This window comes from Ambystoma mexicanum, chromosome 14, assembly GCF_040938575.1.
Source record: "Ambystoma mexicanum isolate Mex_15411 chromosome 14, UKY_AmexF1_1, whole genome shotgun sequence".
NCBI lineage: Eukaryota > Metazoa > Chordata > Amphibia > Caudata > Ambystomatidae > Ambystoma > Ambystoma mexicanum.
The window spans coordinates 136,741,259-136,761,966 of record NC_090940.1 but is presented as its reverse complement, the minus strand read 5'-3'; the positions used below and the strand labels follow the sequence as shown (position 1 = coordinate 136,761,966).

The window sequence follows — 20,708 nt, the reverse complement described above, 5'->3', positions numbered from 1 at the left end:
ATTTATTTTTTGCGGAGCAATCAGTCTGTGAGGGTCCTTGTGACACCCGGACCTCAAAAATTCTAGTCAGGAGAAGAAAGCTGGATAAAACCATGCAGCAAGGATTGGTGCTCACGCTTTTGCTCAGTACCCTGAGTTATTCTATTGTTATAAGTAGTTGTATTTGTTTATTCAATAACGATTCATCCAAATGTTTATAATACATTATTAATTCACAATTTATTTTTTGTTAAGGTATACATATGCAAAATTATTCCACTTGTGTATTCATCTGCGTTATGGGTAAACATAAAACCATCCTAGTCGACTGAAAAAGGGTTGTGGTTGTACATGCCTATGCATTTCGGAGTCTAGCTCTTTCCTCTGGGCCTAAACCACATTCTACTTATACTGTTCAAGCATCAAACAACAGTTTGTAATTCAGTGATGAAAATAGATTTGAAATGTAAGTAAATGACCAACATCAAAAAAGAGGACATACCATATAGCACGTGCAGATGTATAGCGAAGAGAGAGAACAGAAAGTAAAAAACATAGAATTCAATGAATCGCCTGTACGAATTCGAACTTAGTCCAAAGTGTACGAAAATATTTCTTAAATAAATAATGCATAGACACTGTACCTGACAGTCAACAATCTCTTATCTGCAATGCAAATGAAATAAATAGCAAAAATAAATGCATATATAAGAATATATATGTGGGTCTGCATGTGAGAAACATCACTGCAAGGGTAGTGTTTTACCTTGTGCGCAGATGTATGGGTGGAGTAAGAAAAACTCCTCAAGCAATCTAGATAAAGAGATACAAAAAGAATTTGAAGAAATAAAAATACGGAATAATGTGGGTTCTATATGAGGTATTCTATATGAGGTACACCCACAGAATATATGTTGTCAATAGAGTCCCAAACATTCTCAGTGCACTGCCTAGAACCTATCACATTGACACCGCAGGCCGACTTGCAGGCGTTTCAGGAATGAATTAAACAATACTGGATTCAGTGATGGACCTGTGGCACTGCACAGTCATATTCCCATCAGGCCAACCTCCTTAAACCTTGGTCCTAAGAAGAATTGGAATCACTACCCCACTGGGTATCCTGGTGACATCCCTCGGACGGTATAGTTCTAACATATGGCCAAAAGTATGAAAAGATGCAGAGCTGCCCCCCATGATTCTCAAAAGGGATGCTTGTATACCTCACCCTGAATGATATCCGCAGCCGCGACTCTACCATAACCGTCGGTGCAAGCCACAACTCACATTGAGGTGCACCAAGGGCACATCTTCACTGTCGCTGGCCTTCCCTCCCCTCAAGCAGTTTTTTTTAAAGGGGTGGCCTGGAGACTCCCAAGAATGGGCTACGTAGGTGGAATGAAGAGTAGAAGTTGATCAGGTGCAGCAGCAAAACAAAGTACTTGTGGCCTTGTTTCGCCGAGTTTGCCCCCCCCCCCTCCTTCCATCCCATACACAGTCCAGCAAACTGGAAGCAGTGTTTTGGGCCTCCAAATCCTGTACTCAATGTGTAAGTGCTGGAGTGTCTTTTGGGTAAGCTAGATGACACTAAATGCTATGCCACTTTGCTTGTTCAAATATAATTAGCAGTGTAATTAACAGGGTATATTGTATTAAGTGCATCTACAATTACAAGGTTTTAGAACCCAGACCGCTGTCTGATGAGTCATGTATCTGGCCTTGGGCTTTCGGTTCAAATGATGACAGCACAAACAGGAGACTAAGATTCCGAGCTCCATGGTACCAGGCCCAAAATTAGGATAACAAAAAATGAGGATGCCTGATATTGGACTGAGAAGGCGACTTGCCAAAATAAAACCCAAGCAGAATGTCAACTTACGTAGGAAAAGACTGGTTAAGGTTGGAGACAGAGACATGTTTGGGAACAGGCCAAGGGATTGGGGCAGGGCTAATTTGCAGGACCGAAGAGAGGAAGGGAGAGTGTTGGGAAGAAGAAAAAGGGAAATATTGAGTGGCCATCCCTCATAAAGAAAGAAACAAAATAGAAGGTGGTTGACATTTTAAATGGTCCACATTTAGGAGGCACCTAAAAGGGGCAACTAATAAGAATAAGAAGTTGCCCTCTGGGTGGCCAACCTAAACTCTATAAAAGTAGGTAGTCTCTTAAGTATTAAAGTTCGGACATGAAAGCCTGGCTTTGTAATGCTATCATTCTTATAACTGAGTTAGCATGGCCAGAGAATTTACCTTGAAAATGGCATGCTATAGTGTGGTTCTCCTCCCCTTGTTTTTATTCCCCGAAATATTGACTCCGACCCATACCATGTTTTTGCAGGCCACTTCCTTCTTACATATCTACTGCTGGACGTGCTGAAAAAGTCTGCCCCTGCCAGGATTGTCAACGTCTCTTCTTTGGCTCACCATTTTGGAAGGATCAAGTTTGAGGATCTGCAGTGTGAAAAAAGCTATCAAAGTGCCCTGGCTTACTGTAGGAGCAAGCTGGCCAATATACTATTCACACGGGAACTCGCTAAGCGTCTGAAAGGTAAATTGGGTTTATATGCTCTCTTGTCTTAAAGTTTATCTTTTACTAGCTGGGGTACCCAGCGTTGTCCGTGTCCTGATCGAGTGGCGTCTCATGTCCCCTGGAGGATGTTGCTCTTGTCTTCATGTCAGCAGGTCTTGCTTCAGTTTGCTCTGGTGTCTCATGTCCCCTGGAGGATGTTGCTCTTGTCTTCATGTCAGCAGGTCTTGCTTCAGTTTGCTCTGGTGTCTCATGTGCCCTGGAGGGTTTTACTCTTGTCCTCTAGTCAGCAAGTCCTGCTGCTGTTTGTTGTGTTTCGGAAGCTCTTGATATTGATTTTCGCTTTGCATCAGATGGAGCTTTTCCAAGTGATGATCGTTTTTTGTGCAGCACGTTTGTCACTCAATAGCTTCCGCACATTTTAGTAAATTTCCAAGAAAGATTGATTGATTGTGCTCTCTTCTTGTGAATGAACTTAAGTAAAGTGTAACCTTGCCATGCCCCATATTTGGAGTGGCGTGATAAAATTTATTTTTTATTTTTAAATGTTTTTTTTTAAATTCCCTTTTAAAAACGCTTTAATAAACACTTTCGAAGTGTATACAGTAGTAATGCATTTCAAAGGAATAACCAACACATCGAACCTTTTGCTTCAGGCACTGCTCAAAATGTTGCCTCGTTCTAGTACCTAATGTAGTGAATCGGGGTGAGCATCAGTAAAGGAGGGTGTCTACGGAGTGATTTTTTTGCATCCAAACATAGACTATAATCTTGCCCCAGACAAATGAGGAATCCATGCAGAATTTGGTAGATCTGGGTTCAACGGTGTGGATTTGTATAGCCGGACATACATACATTCTCTCTCACACTCTCTCAAACTCTCATTCTCAAACTCTCACACTCACTCTCTCTCTCACTCTCTCACTCTCTCACCCTCTCAGCCTCTCACTCTCTCACTCTCTCACCCTCTCACTCTCTCACAGTTTTATATATATAAAGATTGCCATAATGGAAATATGCAGCTGACATCACACATCCATTCTCTCACTCTCTCACTCTCTCACAGCCTTATATATAAAGATTGCCATAATGGAAATATGCAGCTGACATCACACATCCATTCTATCAGCCCAGATTGTCTTTATTGAACACGGTGCCTTGCTTAGGTTCGCTAGGAATGAATAGTTCATTGCTGTCTGATGAAGTGTTCCACAATACATTGTACTTACTCAACCCACTTTTCAGTGTCTTGGGCCCACAACCTATCTGATTCAGATGAGGGCTTGTGAAGACTAATTTGGATTGTAGGCGCAGGGTTTCCCTTGAAATCCTCCTTACTTTACAATGGTAGTGTGACTGAGCAGTCTGGCTCCCCTCTTAAGTGGGGGGATGGGGTTAACTTGAAGTACAGTTTCCAGGCAAATCCAAACACAATAAAAAAAGTCCACAACGTTAATTACTGTAAACATACTCTTTATATAAAGTTAACAAGAAATGTCTAAGTTCGAGGTAAGTAGTTTTAAAAATAGAAAGCATGTGTATAAAACAAGTAAAGGGTCCATACAAATCTCAAACCATAACCTAAACGAGCATTAATCACAAATGAACAGGTAAATAATGTATTCAAATACTTGTAGGCTATTAAAAGTTAGAAATGTTTGGCTATAAACTTTAACGTCACAAAGACAGTAGGCAGCTCCCAGGCAGAGTGAAAATACAGGACAGTAAAACCTGTGTCAAAGAGTAGTTGCAGGGAGGCTGGCTACGATGGTGGACCCAGAAGACCCAGAAACATGTCCACAGACCAAATGCCCTTGCAAGAAGGACCGCAGCGACAAAGCCATGCCCTATTGCGGTGAATGGGGCAGTAAGGTGGGGCTTGGAAAATAAATCAAGGTGAAGACCCAGGAGAACAGCATTTTAAGAACCCCTGGAAGTGGACCAGGCTGCTGGAAGAGGTCAACACAGGAGCCTCGGGTCCAAAGGTTCATTCTGGTGTCACAATTTAGTTTTGACATGGTGCAGTCCCTGGTGAAGGCTGAGTAAAGAAAATACTCCTTGCAACATTGAAATACCCTTTAAGGCGATCCATGAAAAGCTGGACTTGAAAGAAGCAGCAGCCGCCAGGAAGCACATGGGTGACCCTTTACAACAGGTCGCAGGATGCTCTGGTCCGAACAAAGGACTTCAGGACAGGTTGCATGAGGGTCCCTCGAGGATGAACAGATGAAGAGGTACAGGCCGTGATGTCCACGATGGGGCAGGCACTTGATAACAATAGGAAGAATTTGGTTTTCATCAGGATTTAGGGGCTCCCACTTCTGTCTCATTAGGGTACAGGGTGCAGGCCCATCTATGAGAGTTCCCAGGGCCGCAGATGAGGACGATTCAAATCCTCAGGGAGCCTAAATCCGAATTCCATTTGATGGATGCACAGGACATTGTCCCAGGTACAGTCACTGGCTCGGGGTCACCACAGTTATACACATACACAGAGGTCACCATGCAAGGTTTTGGAAGCCACCCACACAGTGGAGGCCAGTCAAACTCCCCTTCCCTGGGCACACCAGAGTGTTATTGACTGATCCCTCACCCAGTCAGAACTGGGTCGCATTCAACAAAAATGAGCCATTATGAGCCCAGACCAGCAGAGCCCCAAAATGTCAGTTTCCACAGTAAAAACGACACAAAGAAAGTCTAAAAGATGATGTAAGTTAAAATGCATTGGTTTTCATTTGGCTTCTGTTAGAGGTTCAATGGGCTAACAATGCTGTAAGAAAGCTATACAGTGTTGCAGACAATATAAATGTAGACAGCTGCCACTGGCCTATGGTACAGCCATACTTTCTGGGAGAGGCAAATCAGCCAGGGCCAAAAATGGGGCTCTTTCCCGTAGTCCCCACATGGGCTGTTTAGGGCTGCCCTTTTAGGCAGACTCTGGAAGAAGTCTTCTAGTCAGAGAAAATAGTCAGTCCACCAAAACATCAAAAAAAAAAAAAGATTTGGACACTATGTGAGTTAGCAAAAGGAGACCTACAAAATTGATTTCAGGCACTTTTACATTTGTGGTCTTTTTTTCCACGTATTTATTATGCTTTATTTTTAAATGGTGGGAGACCTTGTGCTCCCCTCTTTTTAACACTGTTTATTTTCCCTACCCCTTTTGCCATGTGGTTGTTTTTGTGTACTTTCTACTATATCCTATCCCCTACACTCCTTACTAGGGGGTGTCTGGACCATGGAGACTGGTCTCGTGCTAGGAATGCACAACAAATCAGAATGCCTAGTCCAGGGCTATTGCACATGCGTCCAACCTTATTGTGCTCCCTCCCTGCTCTACCCTCTTTAAATATGCACCATCTATAGGGCTGGATGATCCTAGAAGCACTGTTGATTTCACCCCGCTTTATCGTTGAGCAACCTCCAACGTCTTTTCAATCTTAACCACAGACAAAATTTGATAGAAGCCATTCCTGAATTTTGTGTCTTGCAAGATAGTTCTCCCAGTCTTCAATGTAGAGAAGCACCACCAGAGGGCTTGCTCTCAGCGCCAGACCCGAAATCGGAGCAAAGTCTTCCTATTCCCTCTCTGCTCCACTCCAGTCGGAGGCTGTGTGGCCCTTCAGGTTCCAGGCTGGGTCAAATATCCAAGAATCCTTGGATCCAGTCGATTTGAAATTGCCACTTTGGCAGTTATCCGATTGATAGCAGAAGTCCTACTGTCAGAATTGGGATTGTTGGTGTTCTTTTGGAGGTTTTTCATTGTGCAAAAGAAGAACCAGGAAGCCAGGTGCATCATACGAACCTTCACAAACCTAATTGTTTTCTTCCTCAGTCAAAATTTAATATGAAATCTCCAGGGTAGATTCGATCTTCCCTATGTCTGGGGAACTGAATCTGCGCAGTGCACCTGCAGGATGTGCACCTCTTCACACTGTTCTAGCCAGAGCACTGCGGCTTTGCACACCTTTTTTTGTTCAGAGGCCTGGTTGTAACTAGTCTGTAGCCTTCTACCCCTTCTCTGACCCTTCTCTTGTTACCACTCCCGGTATTCCCTCGTTGCTGTTTTGCCACTTGTCCTTCCTTTCTGTAAAGTCCCCCATTGCTTCCCGAAGCGAGGTTCACGCTCACTCATCTAATACCCACATAATAATTAATAACCGTATCAGTACAAGTGGTTACCCTTCAGCTTTAACTTGGCTCCACAAGACTTTACCAAAGTCATGGTGGCTCACCTAAGAATTTAGGGATTTATATGTGTTCCTACCTGAACAATTGGCCGGTATAAGCCAACGTTGCTGGATCTTCTTTCAGGCTCTGTCTTTCTGTCAATTTAAAGAAATCCTGTTTGACACCTTCTCACTGATTGACCATCAAAGACTGTGGACCTCACTTACAATGGTTATAGGGGAAAGCATCTAAAACAAAAGGATCAAATGCCTTTTTTTCGACACCAAAAGGACTGGATAAAAAGGGTCAAATGCATTTTTTTTGTTTTTATGGGGGCGGGGGTCCCCCCACCAACTCCCCGTTTTCTTTTTTTAAAAAACATTTTTATACATATACTAAACTAAAAAATATATAAATAAATAAATGAAAAGGGCATTCAACCCTTTTTTTTGGTCCTTTTGGTTTTTAAAAAAAAGGGCATTCGATCCTTTTTTTCGATCCTTTGACTGGACAAGCATTTACGAACGTGGTGGTAATTTTCCAGTATCTCCATGTAATTATTGCCAAACTTGTTTACCGTTAATGTTACTCGGACCCATCATTTTAATGCAGGGTTACAAGTATGATGGGGCCTGTGTAATTCCCCATTTTTTAAGTTCATTGGTCTCCATTGGGGATTTGGTTGGATTTTACGCAGATAGTTCTTCTGCCTGCACTAAAGCCAGTGATTTTTGGCCTTGAAGTGGAGGATTGGCCGCCATCTGCATGCTGGAGCTAAACTCGTTCAGTTTAAAACCAAACCTATAATTCCTTAGTGCAGTAAAAGTTGCAGTAATTCTGTTACTGCTAAAAAAAGTAGAGGTTAACGGAATTACCGCCACTTTTTTTACCACAGCGCCAGACTTGCTATGAGGCCAAATGTCTTGCAAAGGGCAGGCGGTGCGGCGCAGGAAGAGGGAGATGCATACAATCTGGTCCACGCTAGGACCCTGCCAATATTTGTTGGGGCAGAGTCTTCAAAATTCATATGCCTCTGCAAAGGGTTCGCGAAGATCCGTCAAGAGCAGTAGGCACAGCACAAGCAGCAGGAGAGGCATACATTCTAGCCGCCGCTAGAACCCTGCTGCCGTTTCGGAAAGAGGAGTCTTCAAAATCCCTAAACCTCTGCAAAGCGGGCGCAATGGGCCATCAAGACCAGTCCATGTGGCAGTCTGCGTGCATGCTGCGCAATACTTTTGAACTGTAAGTGAAGTTCTACAAGCATATGGAAATTGAGATTTGAGAACAACGCAAACTGATCTGTTTCAAAAAGCATTGGAGCCCCATCTTCCCGTTTTCTGACTCTCCTCTCCCTGCCCCACAGCCTCTTGGATTGCTCCCCCAGGTACTGTTTTCCTTGTTACGCTCTTATTTTCACTCGGAGCACTCGGAGCACCTTATGCTGCCATGTGTAAAACAATGCTTTATTATTTAAGAAGTTTATGAATGTTAAGGGTACATGATTTTACTCATTGTCAGCACTTAATTGGATGTAATATTTAACTGACTATCTTAGACTCCATATTTAATTTATGTTTAATTTAAATTTATTTGATTTACGGATTAATTGATTCGATTTGGGGATTTTGCCTTTATGGTAACATATAGGAATATTTGTATACTTATACAATAACTAACTGCACTTTGTATACTTACTTTTTCTGTATGTTCAAGAGGAGACTGTCTGTAAAAATAGAAGGGAGCTCGATTGCAGTAATGGCCAAACACAAAACCACAAACCCCATGGTAAGAGGTGTGACAATATGTAACCGGCTACTCTAAATAAGATTGTGTTGTAGGTTGAGAGTAAAATCCCCTTAGCTGAGGACCAATTGAGAAAGGAACAGGAGCTCTGGCAATATGCAGCGGTGCTTGTTATGGCACTTGACAACGCACGCAATGTAAATGAACAACATTCAGCCATGTGATTGAGTAACACCCGGCCATGTAGTTGACTACGATCCAGTGAGGTGAGCGCAGGCCACGCTCAACAGGTTAACAATGTGGGAACGGTATGGACTACATTAGATGGTATGTCCAGAATCCTTCCCACAGCTCAGGCAACAGAACGAAGACCATACGCCACCAACTCAAGTAATTCTACAACTCATCCGATGGGTACAAACAATAATATGCAACCAACCGGATATATCTGTAATATTCCCCAATGCTAAGTCTGTGGCTCAGCGGGAACGGGATCAACTTGAATATTCAGTGACTCAAAAAGGAAAGTCAAAGCTATAAATAAACTGGGGCAAAAGACCAGTGTAAGCAGGCAACAAAAATCTCACAGTAATGTGTGTCACTCCTACGGAAAGAGAGCTATATTAACGAAAGTCTTCATAAAATGGAGATTTCAAGAGATCAAGATAAGGGAACAAACAGAGGTAGTCTCAAGAAGCAGACAATCGTTTCACATGCACTCACATTCAATACAGTTAAATTGTTATCAACTATTGAGGCAACTCTTCTTAATTTGGTTGAAAGGGTCTTTTCTCTTGAAGCTGCTGTACATAAATATGTGATCATCCAAAAGCAAAAGTGAGTGTTTCCATCACTGCTGAGACAAGTCTTTAGCAGCAAACTTGACAGATTGCTATATCAGTCAAAGAGACTGTTTAATGTCCCAGAGTTTGGCGTGGGTTGGTCCACATCACAAATGTTGCCTTTGGGAACGTCATTGTTTTATCTTTCTGAACATCATTATGAAAGATGGGTGTTAAATACGTCAAACAACTAATCAAATCTCCATAGTTGAGTAATTGAAATCTGGCCACTGGGTTTATTCTATTCCCCATAACACTTAGAGAGACTAGAGGTTGTAAACCTATCTTTTTGTCTTGGAACTACGTGCAACAGCCCTCTTCAAAACACTGTCCACAACGTAGTATTGTATGTGCACGAGGTCCCTTGCTTTCCACCACTCAACCAGACTTTGACCACAAGCGCATGTCTTATTTCAATTAAATTCCAACATATTACAGAAAGGTTTTGTATCCAAAACGATCACTATTTTATTCACATCATAAAAAAAAAATATGTATTTAACATCTTCATTCCAATTATCAACAATATACATTACAATATTTCTAAAGTTAACCATCAAGTTTTCTTTCCTTTTTTTTTAAACAGTAAATATTTTGTGCTCCTCTATATACACCAACTAATAACCTCTTAGGCTGTTAAACATAACCTATGATTTATCTCACGGGGACAATTCATTTTCAAATCTAATGTGTTATTGCTTTCTAATAACAGTTTGGGGTACTCAATCACAGGTTCTATTGTTATAGAATACTGTGTATGAGTATCTCTAAATTCTTACATCGATGGTTCACCAATCACCCATTCTTTCATTCCTTAAACAAACATACCCGACATGTTTCATTCCTCACTATCAACTCACATACTAACAGGAAATTCTTCAGGGGAAGAAAAAACACATTAGATAAAAACAATCTTAATTTTTGAATTGCTCCTTTTTCTCGGATTTCACCAAACTTCTAGGTTTTCTTTCTTATTTCTTTTAGTTAAAGCTCTAGGTCAAATTCTGGATGATATTCTGTGGAAATCCAAGGAATACAGAGGGCTCTATTATTCACCACTCGTATAATGTAGTGTCAATCATACATTTTAAATGTTTCAATTACATTTTTAGATGGGTACAATCGACCCGATCTTTTACTATTCCTCCTTTTCCCTAATGACATCCCCCCAACACCTGCGAGTTCACGCCGTCGTTTTTTCATATCCATAACATCATGTAAATGTGTCTTCAATGGGATACTAATCCCATGTATCTGTCCATTATCATTCTGTCTAGATGGAGATTATTTAAACAAGGACACATGTACAGATTATCTGTGGAACAGGTGTTGGCGGTCTTCCTAATATTAGTGGTTGTTAGTTCTATTGCAGCCACAATTATCACTCTCCTTCTTCTTCAGATATTATTGGGATACACCATTGGCTACTCCCCTTCTCTATGTTGGAAGACAGAATGGAAAAAACATTTCTATCAGATCAGCTTCCCAAACATCTTTTAGCATAAGGTTGTTAATCAAAACATTTCCAAAGGTTAATTTTACCTTGTTCCATATATCTCCTCTTTGTTAGATGGCGCGGCCTTGATTTTAAACGAAACTGACAAACTATTCCTTTTCTAGTATTCACCGCTCTTGGCCTCTCTTTTTTTGCCCAGGGACGGTGGATTATTAAAGGTCAATGCAGTCGTATTTAACCAGGTTTCAGTTTCCTCTACCCTGAAAAATACATAAATCATGTATTCATTAGGGCAAAGTGCTATATTTTGTGGCCATATAATTCGGCTATTGATTTTTAAGAATAAGCATTTCTGGCCCGTTAAAACTGTTCCAATCTCATCTTACCTATATCAATGTCTCCAAATGTTTAGTTCGTCTAGCCATTAGATGTCCCACGGAGGCAGGAGGCCGCTACGGCGTGATGTTTCTGTATTTCCTCCAAATTTTGTCAACCGCGCTATTTCTTGCTTCTTTGTTCAACGGTAGCGTTGTCCTTCTTAATTGGATTTCCTTCCGTCTTCTCTTCGTGTTGCCGGCGCCGTCCATCTGCCCCGACCCTCATTCAATGTTTGTTCAAGCCCACGCAGTTTAATATTCGCTGTGATGTCATTCCGTCGGCGTCACGTACTATGGGTCCTGTTCTCTAATTAACGTGTTGTTTACTTTACCTGCTCTTTTCTATTTAAGGCACGTCTTATAGTTTAAAGGTACGTGGCTTCTATTTTTTCGTTTGGCTTTTAATATTTATGTATAATCCATGGTACATCTGATTTCAAAACCAAAAAAAAAAAAATATTTTTCCAAATACTTCCATCTGTATCTAATATATATATATAGATACCATTATCTTGACGATGACGGAATTTAGCCGGATTGTTAGGAAAAAATCCACGGTTACAACCATATCTTCACAGGCATTAGTCTATTTTATTTAAGCCTATAACAGCACTCCTTGTCAGGAAAATGAACTCTTTCTCCTTTTTGAGTAACCTTTTTCGATCTATGTTGATATCATTACTCCGTTTTAGTTTGAAAATAATTGTCCATATTAGATCTTCTGATTTATGAATGTTTTCCACGTAACGTCCCACTAAGGGTGCTGAATGTACACGATTTTTTATACAGCTCTTGTGTTCTGTAATTCTTAGCTTCACTTTTATTTCCGTCTTTCCCACGTATAATTTATTACAAGGACACCAGATGCCATAGACTACAAAGGTCGAATTGCAGTTTGTCATACTGCTTTGTTTCCATTTCGATGTCAATCCTATGTCTATTTCAGACGTTTTTCTTGTCTGTTGGCAACATGCATGATTTCCACAAGGGAAATGGCCCATTGGGGTTGTTAATCCCCATGTTTCAGTCAGAGTTGGCTGTTTCTTTTTCTGTATGGTAATATCATTTCTCATCACTTGGTCTCTAATGGTCTTACTTCTACGGAATGCTATCAAAGGTTTTTCAATCAGAGTGTTCCCTTTTTCCAAGATTTTCCAGTTCTGATAAATGATCTTGCGAATTCTGTTTGACAGGTTGCTATATGTATTGGCAAAAACTATGCCACCTTTTTTGTTTTTTGTTGGTCTTCTCTGATATTCTAAAAGGACCTCACGGTTGTTATTATCTGCCCTTTTCATTGCTTTTTTTGTTAGTTTTACTGGATAACCCCGATTGTGCAGGTTGTGTCTCAATTTTCTGGCCCCTTCCTGATAGTCCTCTCTCTTGGTGCTATTTCGTTTAAGTCTTAAAAATTGACCAAAAGGCAGGTTATCCCTGATGTGGACCGGATTGTAAACTTTGGTAGTGTAAGATGGAATTTCGGTCTGTTGACTTTCTATAAGGTTTCACATACAGTGTATCACTTATTCTGTCAAGCTTGATGGTGATGTCTAAGTAGTCAATCTCTTCTCTATTATGATTGTGTGTAAACTTCAGATGTATGTTTTGCAAGTTTAGCCATCCAAAAAATTCCATCAGTCTTTGTCCATCTCCTCTCCATAACATGAGCACATCATCTATATATCTTTTCCACAGTATGATGTTCTTTTCATATGGATTACTTTGACTGTAGATGATACTTATCTCAAATGCCTCCATGTAGAGGTTGGCTATGCTGGGGGCTAGCGTTCCATTCTCCACCACAAGTGGATATAACATCTGGTGACCATGGCCATAATGCTCAGTGCAGTTTGAGGGTTAAGATGGTTTGCGAATCCTTCAAGGATCATTATAAGACAAAACAGGGTTTTCTTGCCAGAAGTCCTGCCAGGACATTCCAACCTCAATTAAGGAAACTGACTGAGCTAATAGGAGCTGTGCCATCTGGTGTGTATCCTACTGAATGAAAGCCATTTGTGCGCTCGGCAACTATTGGAAAAGATGTATGTCTACGGCCCTAGGTAATGGGACATCAGTCCTTAAAGGTTCTAGCATGGAACATTGCAGGAATCGGTTGCAAACTGGAACAGATTGGCTTACTTGATTTTCTTCTAGGCCTCAGTATTGTTTTGTTGAAAGAGACCTAGCTCATAGACTCATCGTCATTTAATGAATTTCAATTATTGTAGTATGTGAGCATCAAGGAAGAAGAACAATGCCTCAGGAGGTTGTTGGATTTAGATCAATGGGAATTTATCTAGCGCTCTGATGTCTGCTACTCTCCTGCATGATACCATACATAACAGCATCGCCAATTTTCCTGATAGTTGCTCTAATGACAGGTACCTGTGACTGGGCCAATCCACTAGTAACTTTAGCACAACTGCCACGTCCCACAAAGAATCATACTTTGGTTGTGGCGGATTTCTAAATCTTATTCCTTGCAGCAGCTGAATTACTGCTACATTCTCTCCTACTGGCACCCCCTCTATAGGTGTGTGACCTGCTGAAATCACAGATCTGAACACCCCTATCGTTCTATAGGCCTTCCCATCTTGCAGAAGTTCTGCTAAAAAGTTTAGTATCTCAACTAAAGGGGCCGAAACGGGATGTACAACTCTCCTTTTGCACCATCTCGACCATCTGTTCCAAGCGGCGTCCTAGCTCCTTCTAGTCGATGGCGCCCACCACTCAGCGATGAAGCTTGCAGCCTGCGCTGAAATTCCAGTAGGTTCCAGCGTCTCCTGCTATCCTGCACGCCATCAGCGGGAGAATCCCCCTCCCTCTCAGAGGGTGAAACGACCCAGCTTGGTCCGTGAGAAGACTCTCTGCTGGCGGTAGAATTCTCTGATAATCTGTCACTAGCTCCATGAGTGCCGAGAATCATAATTGTGATTTCCATATCGGAGCTATTACTATCAGAGTGTCTGCTTCTCTGCGCACCTTTGATAGCACTCTTCTCATCATCATGAAAGGTGGGAATGCGTAGTGCATCTCTCTTCTACAGTCTTGCAGAAAGGCATCTACCACTGCTGCTGCTGCTGGGTCCAGCCTCCAGCTGAAAAATCTCTTCCTCGGAGCGTTCAGCCTGGACGCAAACAGATCTATGTGTGCTGGCCCCCAGATCTCCTCTATTTGCCGAAATATCTCCCTGTCCAGCATCCAGTCGCTGCAGTCTGCTAAGTGTCTGGAGTTCCAGTCCGCTACTACATTGAGCACACCTTGAAGATATTCCGCCACTACTGAGGTCCCTGACTCTAGGTAGGAATGCCAGACGTCCTTGGCTATTTCTGCTAATAATCTAAATGATTGCTGTACCTGACTGCTGATATGTTGTCCATTTTCAGCAGAATACATGATTTCACTTTGTCTTTTTGTGAAAGCCTTTATTGCAAATGATCCGGCTAACAGCTCTATACAGTTTGTGTAGTTTGAGTTCCTCTGAACTCCACCTGCTCCCTGTCTGCAGTTCTCCGCAGCGAGCTCCCCAGCCCGCTCTACTTGCGTCTGACTCTATCACTATGTCGGGCCGGTGGCCAAAAATGGCTCTCTTGTTCCAAGCTTCCATGTTATGTAACCACCACTCCAGTTCTGTTCTGGACTCTCGATCTAAGGGTACTAGCTGGTGGTATCGCAAGCCCTGCTGTAGGTGTCTTATCTTCAGCCGCTGAAGAGCTCGGTAATGCAAGGGCCCTGTGAATATCGCCTGGATTGATGCTGCTAGTAAGCCTACTACTCGCGCTATTGCCCGGATCGAGATAACTGGTTTGCAGAGACAGCCGCTTATCTCTCTTTTTATATCTCTTATCTTCCTGTTCGGTAGCTCTAGTGTAGCCATCCTGAGTCTATGACGAACCATAGGAATTCTATCCTCTTCACTGGTCTCATCTCCGACTTCTCTCGATTCACTAGGAACCTGAGAGAGGCCAGGAGGTTCGCTATCCAGTCCGTCTGGTACTGGAGCGAGTATCTACTGCTCGCCATCAGCAGGATGTTGTCTAGGTAAATTATCATTCTTATTCCTTTCTCTCTGATCGCTGTGACTACAGGCTTCATGAGTTTCATGAACACCCATGGCGCCAATGCCAGCCCAAACGGTATCATTACAAATTGCCATAATTGCCCATCCCAGTTGAACGCCAGAAAGGGATGGTAATCCTCTTGCACTGGTACCGTAAGATAGGCATCTTTCATATCTATCCTTGAGAGCCAATCGTCCTGTCTGAGTGCATCCCTGAGCTGGTGAGTCCCTTCCATCTTTGAAATAGTGGTAGACCACCCAGCTGTTCATATCCGTTAAATTTATCACCGGTCTCACTTTGTCCTTCCTCTGTACTAGGAACATACTGCTTATAAATCTCGGATTTGCTTTGCAAGGTTCTATTGCTCGCTTCTCTGCCAGACTTCTCAGCTCTGTCTGTCGCTAGTGCTGCGAATAGTGGGCGGGGGGCTTGGGATTGGGTCGGGGTCTCTGTAAACTCTACGCGCAAGCCTTTGGCTGTCTGCAAAACCCAGGCATCGCTGGAAAGCGTGCACCAATTTTCCCAGAATATCGCTGTCCTCCCCCCTACCGGCGGATATGCCGCAGTTCTCACCTGTGGGGAAGTTCTGTCCTCTTCCCTGGCCTCTGCTTCCCCCACCTCCAGGGAAATGGCCTCTTGGCGGAAAGAAGGTGTCTGGTTGTTTGTTCTCCGAATAATGGGCTCCGTTTGATTGAGGCCTTCTGGAGGTTTGATATCGACCGGTCGCTCGGCCTCTGTAATGACCGGTCCCGCCACAAAAACCAAGTCCTTGTGCTGCTTCGCCTGCTTCGTAGGACGACAAGTCCCCCAGTTTAGGATCTATCTTGAGTAGCAGCCCTCTTCTGCGCTCGGAAGAGATGGCGCAGTTGGTGTTTCCTAAGAGGCATAGTTCGCCTGTACTCATGGGTCTATTTCCTCTCCTGTGTCCTTTGCTCGCTCGGCTAAATCCATGATTTTTGGCAGTGGCCCTGCTAGATCTAGCACCTTTTCCTGGAAACCTCGCCATAAGCGATCAATCCCTTTCCTGGGACCTCTGTTGGACTTGGCCACAAAGGCTAACATCTTCGGGTCCAGCTCTGGGGCCTCTGCCACTTTCCCTGGCAGCTCCGGCTTTGGGCACTCTGCCCTCATTCTTTGTCTCACTTCTTTCTCCAGTGCCTTTCGCAGTCTCTGGATCATGTACTTCGAGACCCTCGGGGATGGCACCCATTCCGAAGACTTTGGATTAGGGATGTCCTCTGGGTGGAACATATCCGATGTCTCTTAGTCCTCTATTTTGTTGAGCTTCCTCAACTTTTTCTTCGGCGGTGGTAGGCTCTCCTCATCTCCTTCCTTGTCAGCCTCCTCCTGTAAAGAGGTCAAGACTATGGGTTCTTCTTCGGGGAATCCTTCCTCCATATAATCCATATTATCATCCCCTGGGTAGGGGGTCTTGAGGCTCGGCACCCCCGACTTACTCATGAAAGCTTCTTGCAATCTGTTAGCGTCGGTAGCCTCTGGGTCCCTTAGATCTGCCCTGTCTGTCTGGCCCGGGGCGTCAGAAGAGTTCTTGCTCTTCCGAGCCTTCATACACCCCTGTGGGTCCACTGGCGTGGCCCTTGTGAACGTTCTTGGTTTTGGTAGGGTGCTTTTATCTTTCTGGCTCAGAAACAATTCGATTGTTTCCAATCTGTCCTGTAGGTGCCTGACCCCTTGAGCCACTGCCTCAATGAGTGAGTCCCCCAGCACCTCCTTAAAACTATAGGCCAGGTCTTCTGAATAGACTGCCTCCTGTTCTTCTTCACTCCACTCAAAATCTGCCATGATTCTGTGCTGGTAGGTGCCTTCACATACCTTTCCAGGTGTAGTGGCACATCCACTGACTCACTTGGCTGTGTGGATGAGGCTGCACCCTGGTCTGCTAAGCAGGCTTCTTAATATGCAATACTGCAATGTGTGGACTTCAAACTGTGAAAGCAGCAGTGCTCAAATCTGCTCTGTGACATGTGAGGGAGACTGTAATTGACATGGGCTAATGAACGTAATGATTTCGTATACTACGAGCAGAGCGTTCTGTTGGTGAACGCTCCGGCCCCTCCTTCCCGAGGGGGGGGGGGCTCAGCCCCTCTCACTGAGCTCTGAGCTTCCCGGCTTCTTCCTGGCTTCTTCGCCGGTCGCCCCGCCCCCGTGAAGGTAGGGGCTGCTCTCCCCGCCTTGCAGGGAGCGAAACTTCTGCTTGCGGGGACACGCACCGCCCCTATGAAGGTGGGGGCTGCCTGCTCCTTTCTATGTGAGCGCGCAGAGCGCTTCCTAAGAGAGGCAGCTGGCGAGCCCCTTAGGTGCTGATAGTACGGCAGAGGGCCGCCGGTTCCTCTTTTGAAATGTACCGTAAATCTTGTAAGACGCTGCGCGGTCTCTTCTACGTGCGCTATGGTCATCAAACAGTATCAAAGCCTAATACATCTATCCTTAAACCAATATCACTACTGGAGTCATGGAATGGAAGTACTTATCTCTAGAGAGCAGGAAAGAAGAGGAAGAGCACAGGAAGTAGATGGACTAGGTCACGTGACCAGGACACTGGGACTACAGGGGCTAGGACTGATGGGACAAGTAGTTTAAAAGAAAACGTTTGAAATTGTGTTATTTGTTGAAACTGCTGGAGAGAGGGAATACATGAAGTTGAAGCATAATGCTCGCCTCCGTCTTGACATAGAATTATAGGCTATTCATTGTTGATACTTATAATTCCCCTGTGAATGTGTCTTGTCAGGAACTTTAGCTTGTTCTTGCTACTTCATTAAGTGTACTGAGCCCTGGCAATAGCAATGATGACATCTTATTTGTGGGGGGCAGAGGCGTTGCTATGGGGGTTTTGAGGGGGCTATAGCCCTGGATCGTTTGGTTGTAGCCCAGGATAGAAGCTCAGGGGTTACAACCAAAAAGGTTAGCTAGCCCCCAGTCCCGACAGTCCCAACATCAGCGTAGCCCCGGATCTTTTCCAGATCTAACAACACCCCTGGTCGGGGGGATTTTAATCTTGATTTGGGAAATAAACGCCCAAATGCTTTTTTTGATATTAGCAAGGGTGCCAGTTGGAAGCGTCCAGATATTAATATGTTGGATCCCCAATGTGACAGTTATTGTTTTAAATTCCATGCATTCCTAATGGAATGGGGCAATTGCATTTCTTGACCTCGCCAGCTCTAGCCTGTGCTCTGTGTATGTGCTGCTTTTACCCCTTCCCATTTCTATGCTGCATAGTGGCTGGTCCCTTTTCAACAATACCTATGTCATTTGCTTGACTCTGGAGGTCAGTCCTCCGCCCCCATCCCTTTTCTGACCTTCCCCCTGCCCTTTATTTTGTTAGTCACTCCAGGTAAAGCAACAATCTAAAACTCCCTATTTACTTCCTCTTTTGATTATCTTCTCATTAGGGAGCAGGAATGAACTTTAGTAGACACTGTGGTGGTTTCGGAGAGAATAGAAAGGGATCACATGACACTATTTCTTAGCTTTAAAAAGGGGCTTTATATTCAATATACTGTTGATTGGGATAGCCCATATCATAATAAAATAGCAAATAGTGGCAAAAACCTGAAAAGGGCCTAATTGATTCGTGAACACCTTATATCTCATATGGCAGAGCTTGCCAGCAATGAAATGGCACTTTTGCCAGGTGAGGCCAGTGAAGCCAAGGTCCTATTAGGATATTTTGCAGAATTGTAGCAGTCAACGGCAGCATAACCCACAAGCTAAACTCACTCTTACTGAGTTTACCAATACTTGTAAAGAACTAAAACAAACGTTGCTTAAGCCCCCACTAAAATATCAAATTGTGATCTCCCATCTTGGAAAGGAATTTAAATTAGCCTGTGAGCTAGCCAAATCCAACCACATCACTTTAATATGCACTTAAATTGAAAAAGTCTCACTTGCAGACAATAGCAAAAACCTTTGGCATTTGGTTTCCAAACAACTTAATCCAGCAAGAGTTGACAGGCAGGGCACTTTCTTTAGCTCCTCTAGTTGTGTCTATCACAGCTCTAAAATGTATAATGATAAGAACAGACACAACTTTTTAATGTTCACAACAATGAACCAGAGTTTAGCTGGGGTAATGATTTGGACTTATAATAATTACTTGGGAAACTTGTGCAACCAGGCAATAGGAGTCTGGGCCCGTACTAAAGGCCAGTGGACTTATTCACATACAATTAGGATTGTTGGGCCCTATTGCTGGTGATTTTGTTTGCAACCCAATCTGCATGTCCAGAACAATTCCTTCATCGTGACATTCCACTTACCTCTATATATTAAAAGGGGATAAGAAAAGTCTTCAACCTCATCTCGACCAGCCTCTCTGCTGGGTGCTCAGTCTAAACACACAAGTACATTTTTCAGCGATTTTCCAACTGGATTTTGGACACTAATATTCCAGCTGTAAAAAGGTTGGGCCTTCGAAAAGGGCTGGGCACAAGAGAACATGTAATTAACTTGTATCAATGTAACCACTGTTTTTATGCTCTGCTTACGATATGGTGAATAGACGCACACCTTGGACTATCTTTGAAGCTTACCAAGTACCATTACATTTACGTCACATAGTTGTCCTACTGCATGTTGATGCCACTGATTGTGGCCAATTTAGCTTGACCAAGGAGTGTACCAAGTTGTTCACAGCGACTAGATGGGTACGCTAAGGGTGTATACTGATGCCCCTCCTTCTTAAATTACTTGCCTATGCTGGTGTTGACTTGTCAAGTTAGAAGAACTAAAAACTGTAGTGAATAGAGTTGATTTGGGACTGTTAAAAAGCATCAAAAGAAAACCATCTTCTACATCAAGCATTAGTCAACAGGGGCCTATAGGCCAGTTGGCTGTCTGACAACAAATCATCTATAGGCGGGTCTCTTTATTTTTTTACACCTTCTATGGCACTGAGAACACCATACTATCTATGACATGTGTACCTTTGCTTAGTGTTTATTTTCACTACAGAAAATTAACTTGAAATGTTTTATGCTGCCTTTCACAACTATAGTGCATGTCAGTAAATGTAACTTTCATTTTTTCATGTATCTGCACAATATAGGCTTTTTGTAAATACAGTAATTTATCTTTATATTTGATCATTATATGTATGTTTCGCAGTAGTTATTGTAATCTTTCTTTTAGTCACTGCTTCACTCCATAGACCAATATTGGATGTGAGAAACAGCTAAAAAGGTATAGGTGTATAGTGTAAACATAATGAGGTTGACCCTTTGTAGTTTTTAATACGTTCCTGGTATGAGTCACTTTCATTTGGGACTCCACATTCCTTAAAGGAGCCTCCAGATGAGCACCATTTTGTCGATACGGCAACGCTTGGTGGACAATTGGAGTCAGCTCTCAGATCATCTTTATTTATTTATTTATAACGCGCCGAAGTTTGCAAGCATCAGGGCGCGAACAAGTACACGTGAACAGAATGAAGCACATGACAACGAGAAGAAGAACGACATCAGTGTCGGATTAGAGGAGAAGTAGATAGTAGTTCAGGAGCTACCTAAAAAGGGTAGTTTTGAGTTGTTT

The 20,708-nt window shown here is 43.0% G+C and overlaps 1 protein-coding gene across 1 annotated transcript in view; it reads left to right on the top strand.

The window, feature by feature from the left end:
* Nucleotides 1-20,708, top strand: part of LOC138527493 (retinol dehydrogenase 12-like) — a 254,129-nt gene that overhangs the window by 205,060 nt on the left and 28,361 nt on the right. Inside the window, exon 5 of the mRNA XM_069638729.1 lies at nucleotides 2,315-2,524. Within this exon, the coding sequence (XP_069494830.1) occupies nucleotides 2,315-2,524 (210 nt within the window). The remainder of the gene's footprint in view (nucleotides 1-2,314; nucleotides 2,525-20,708) is intronic.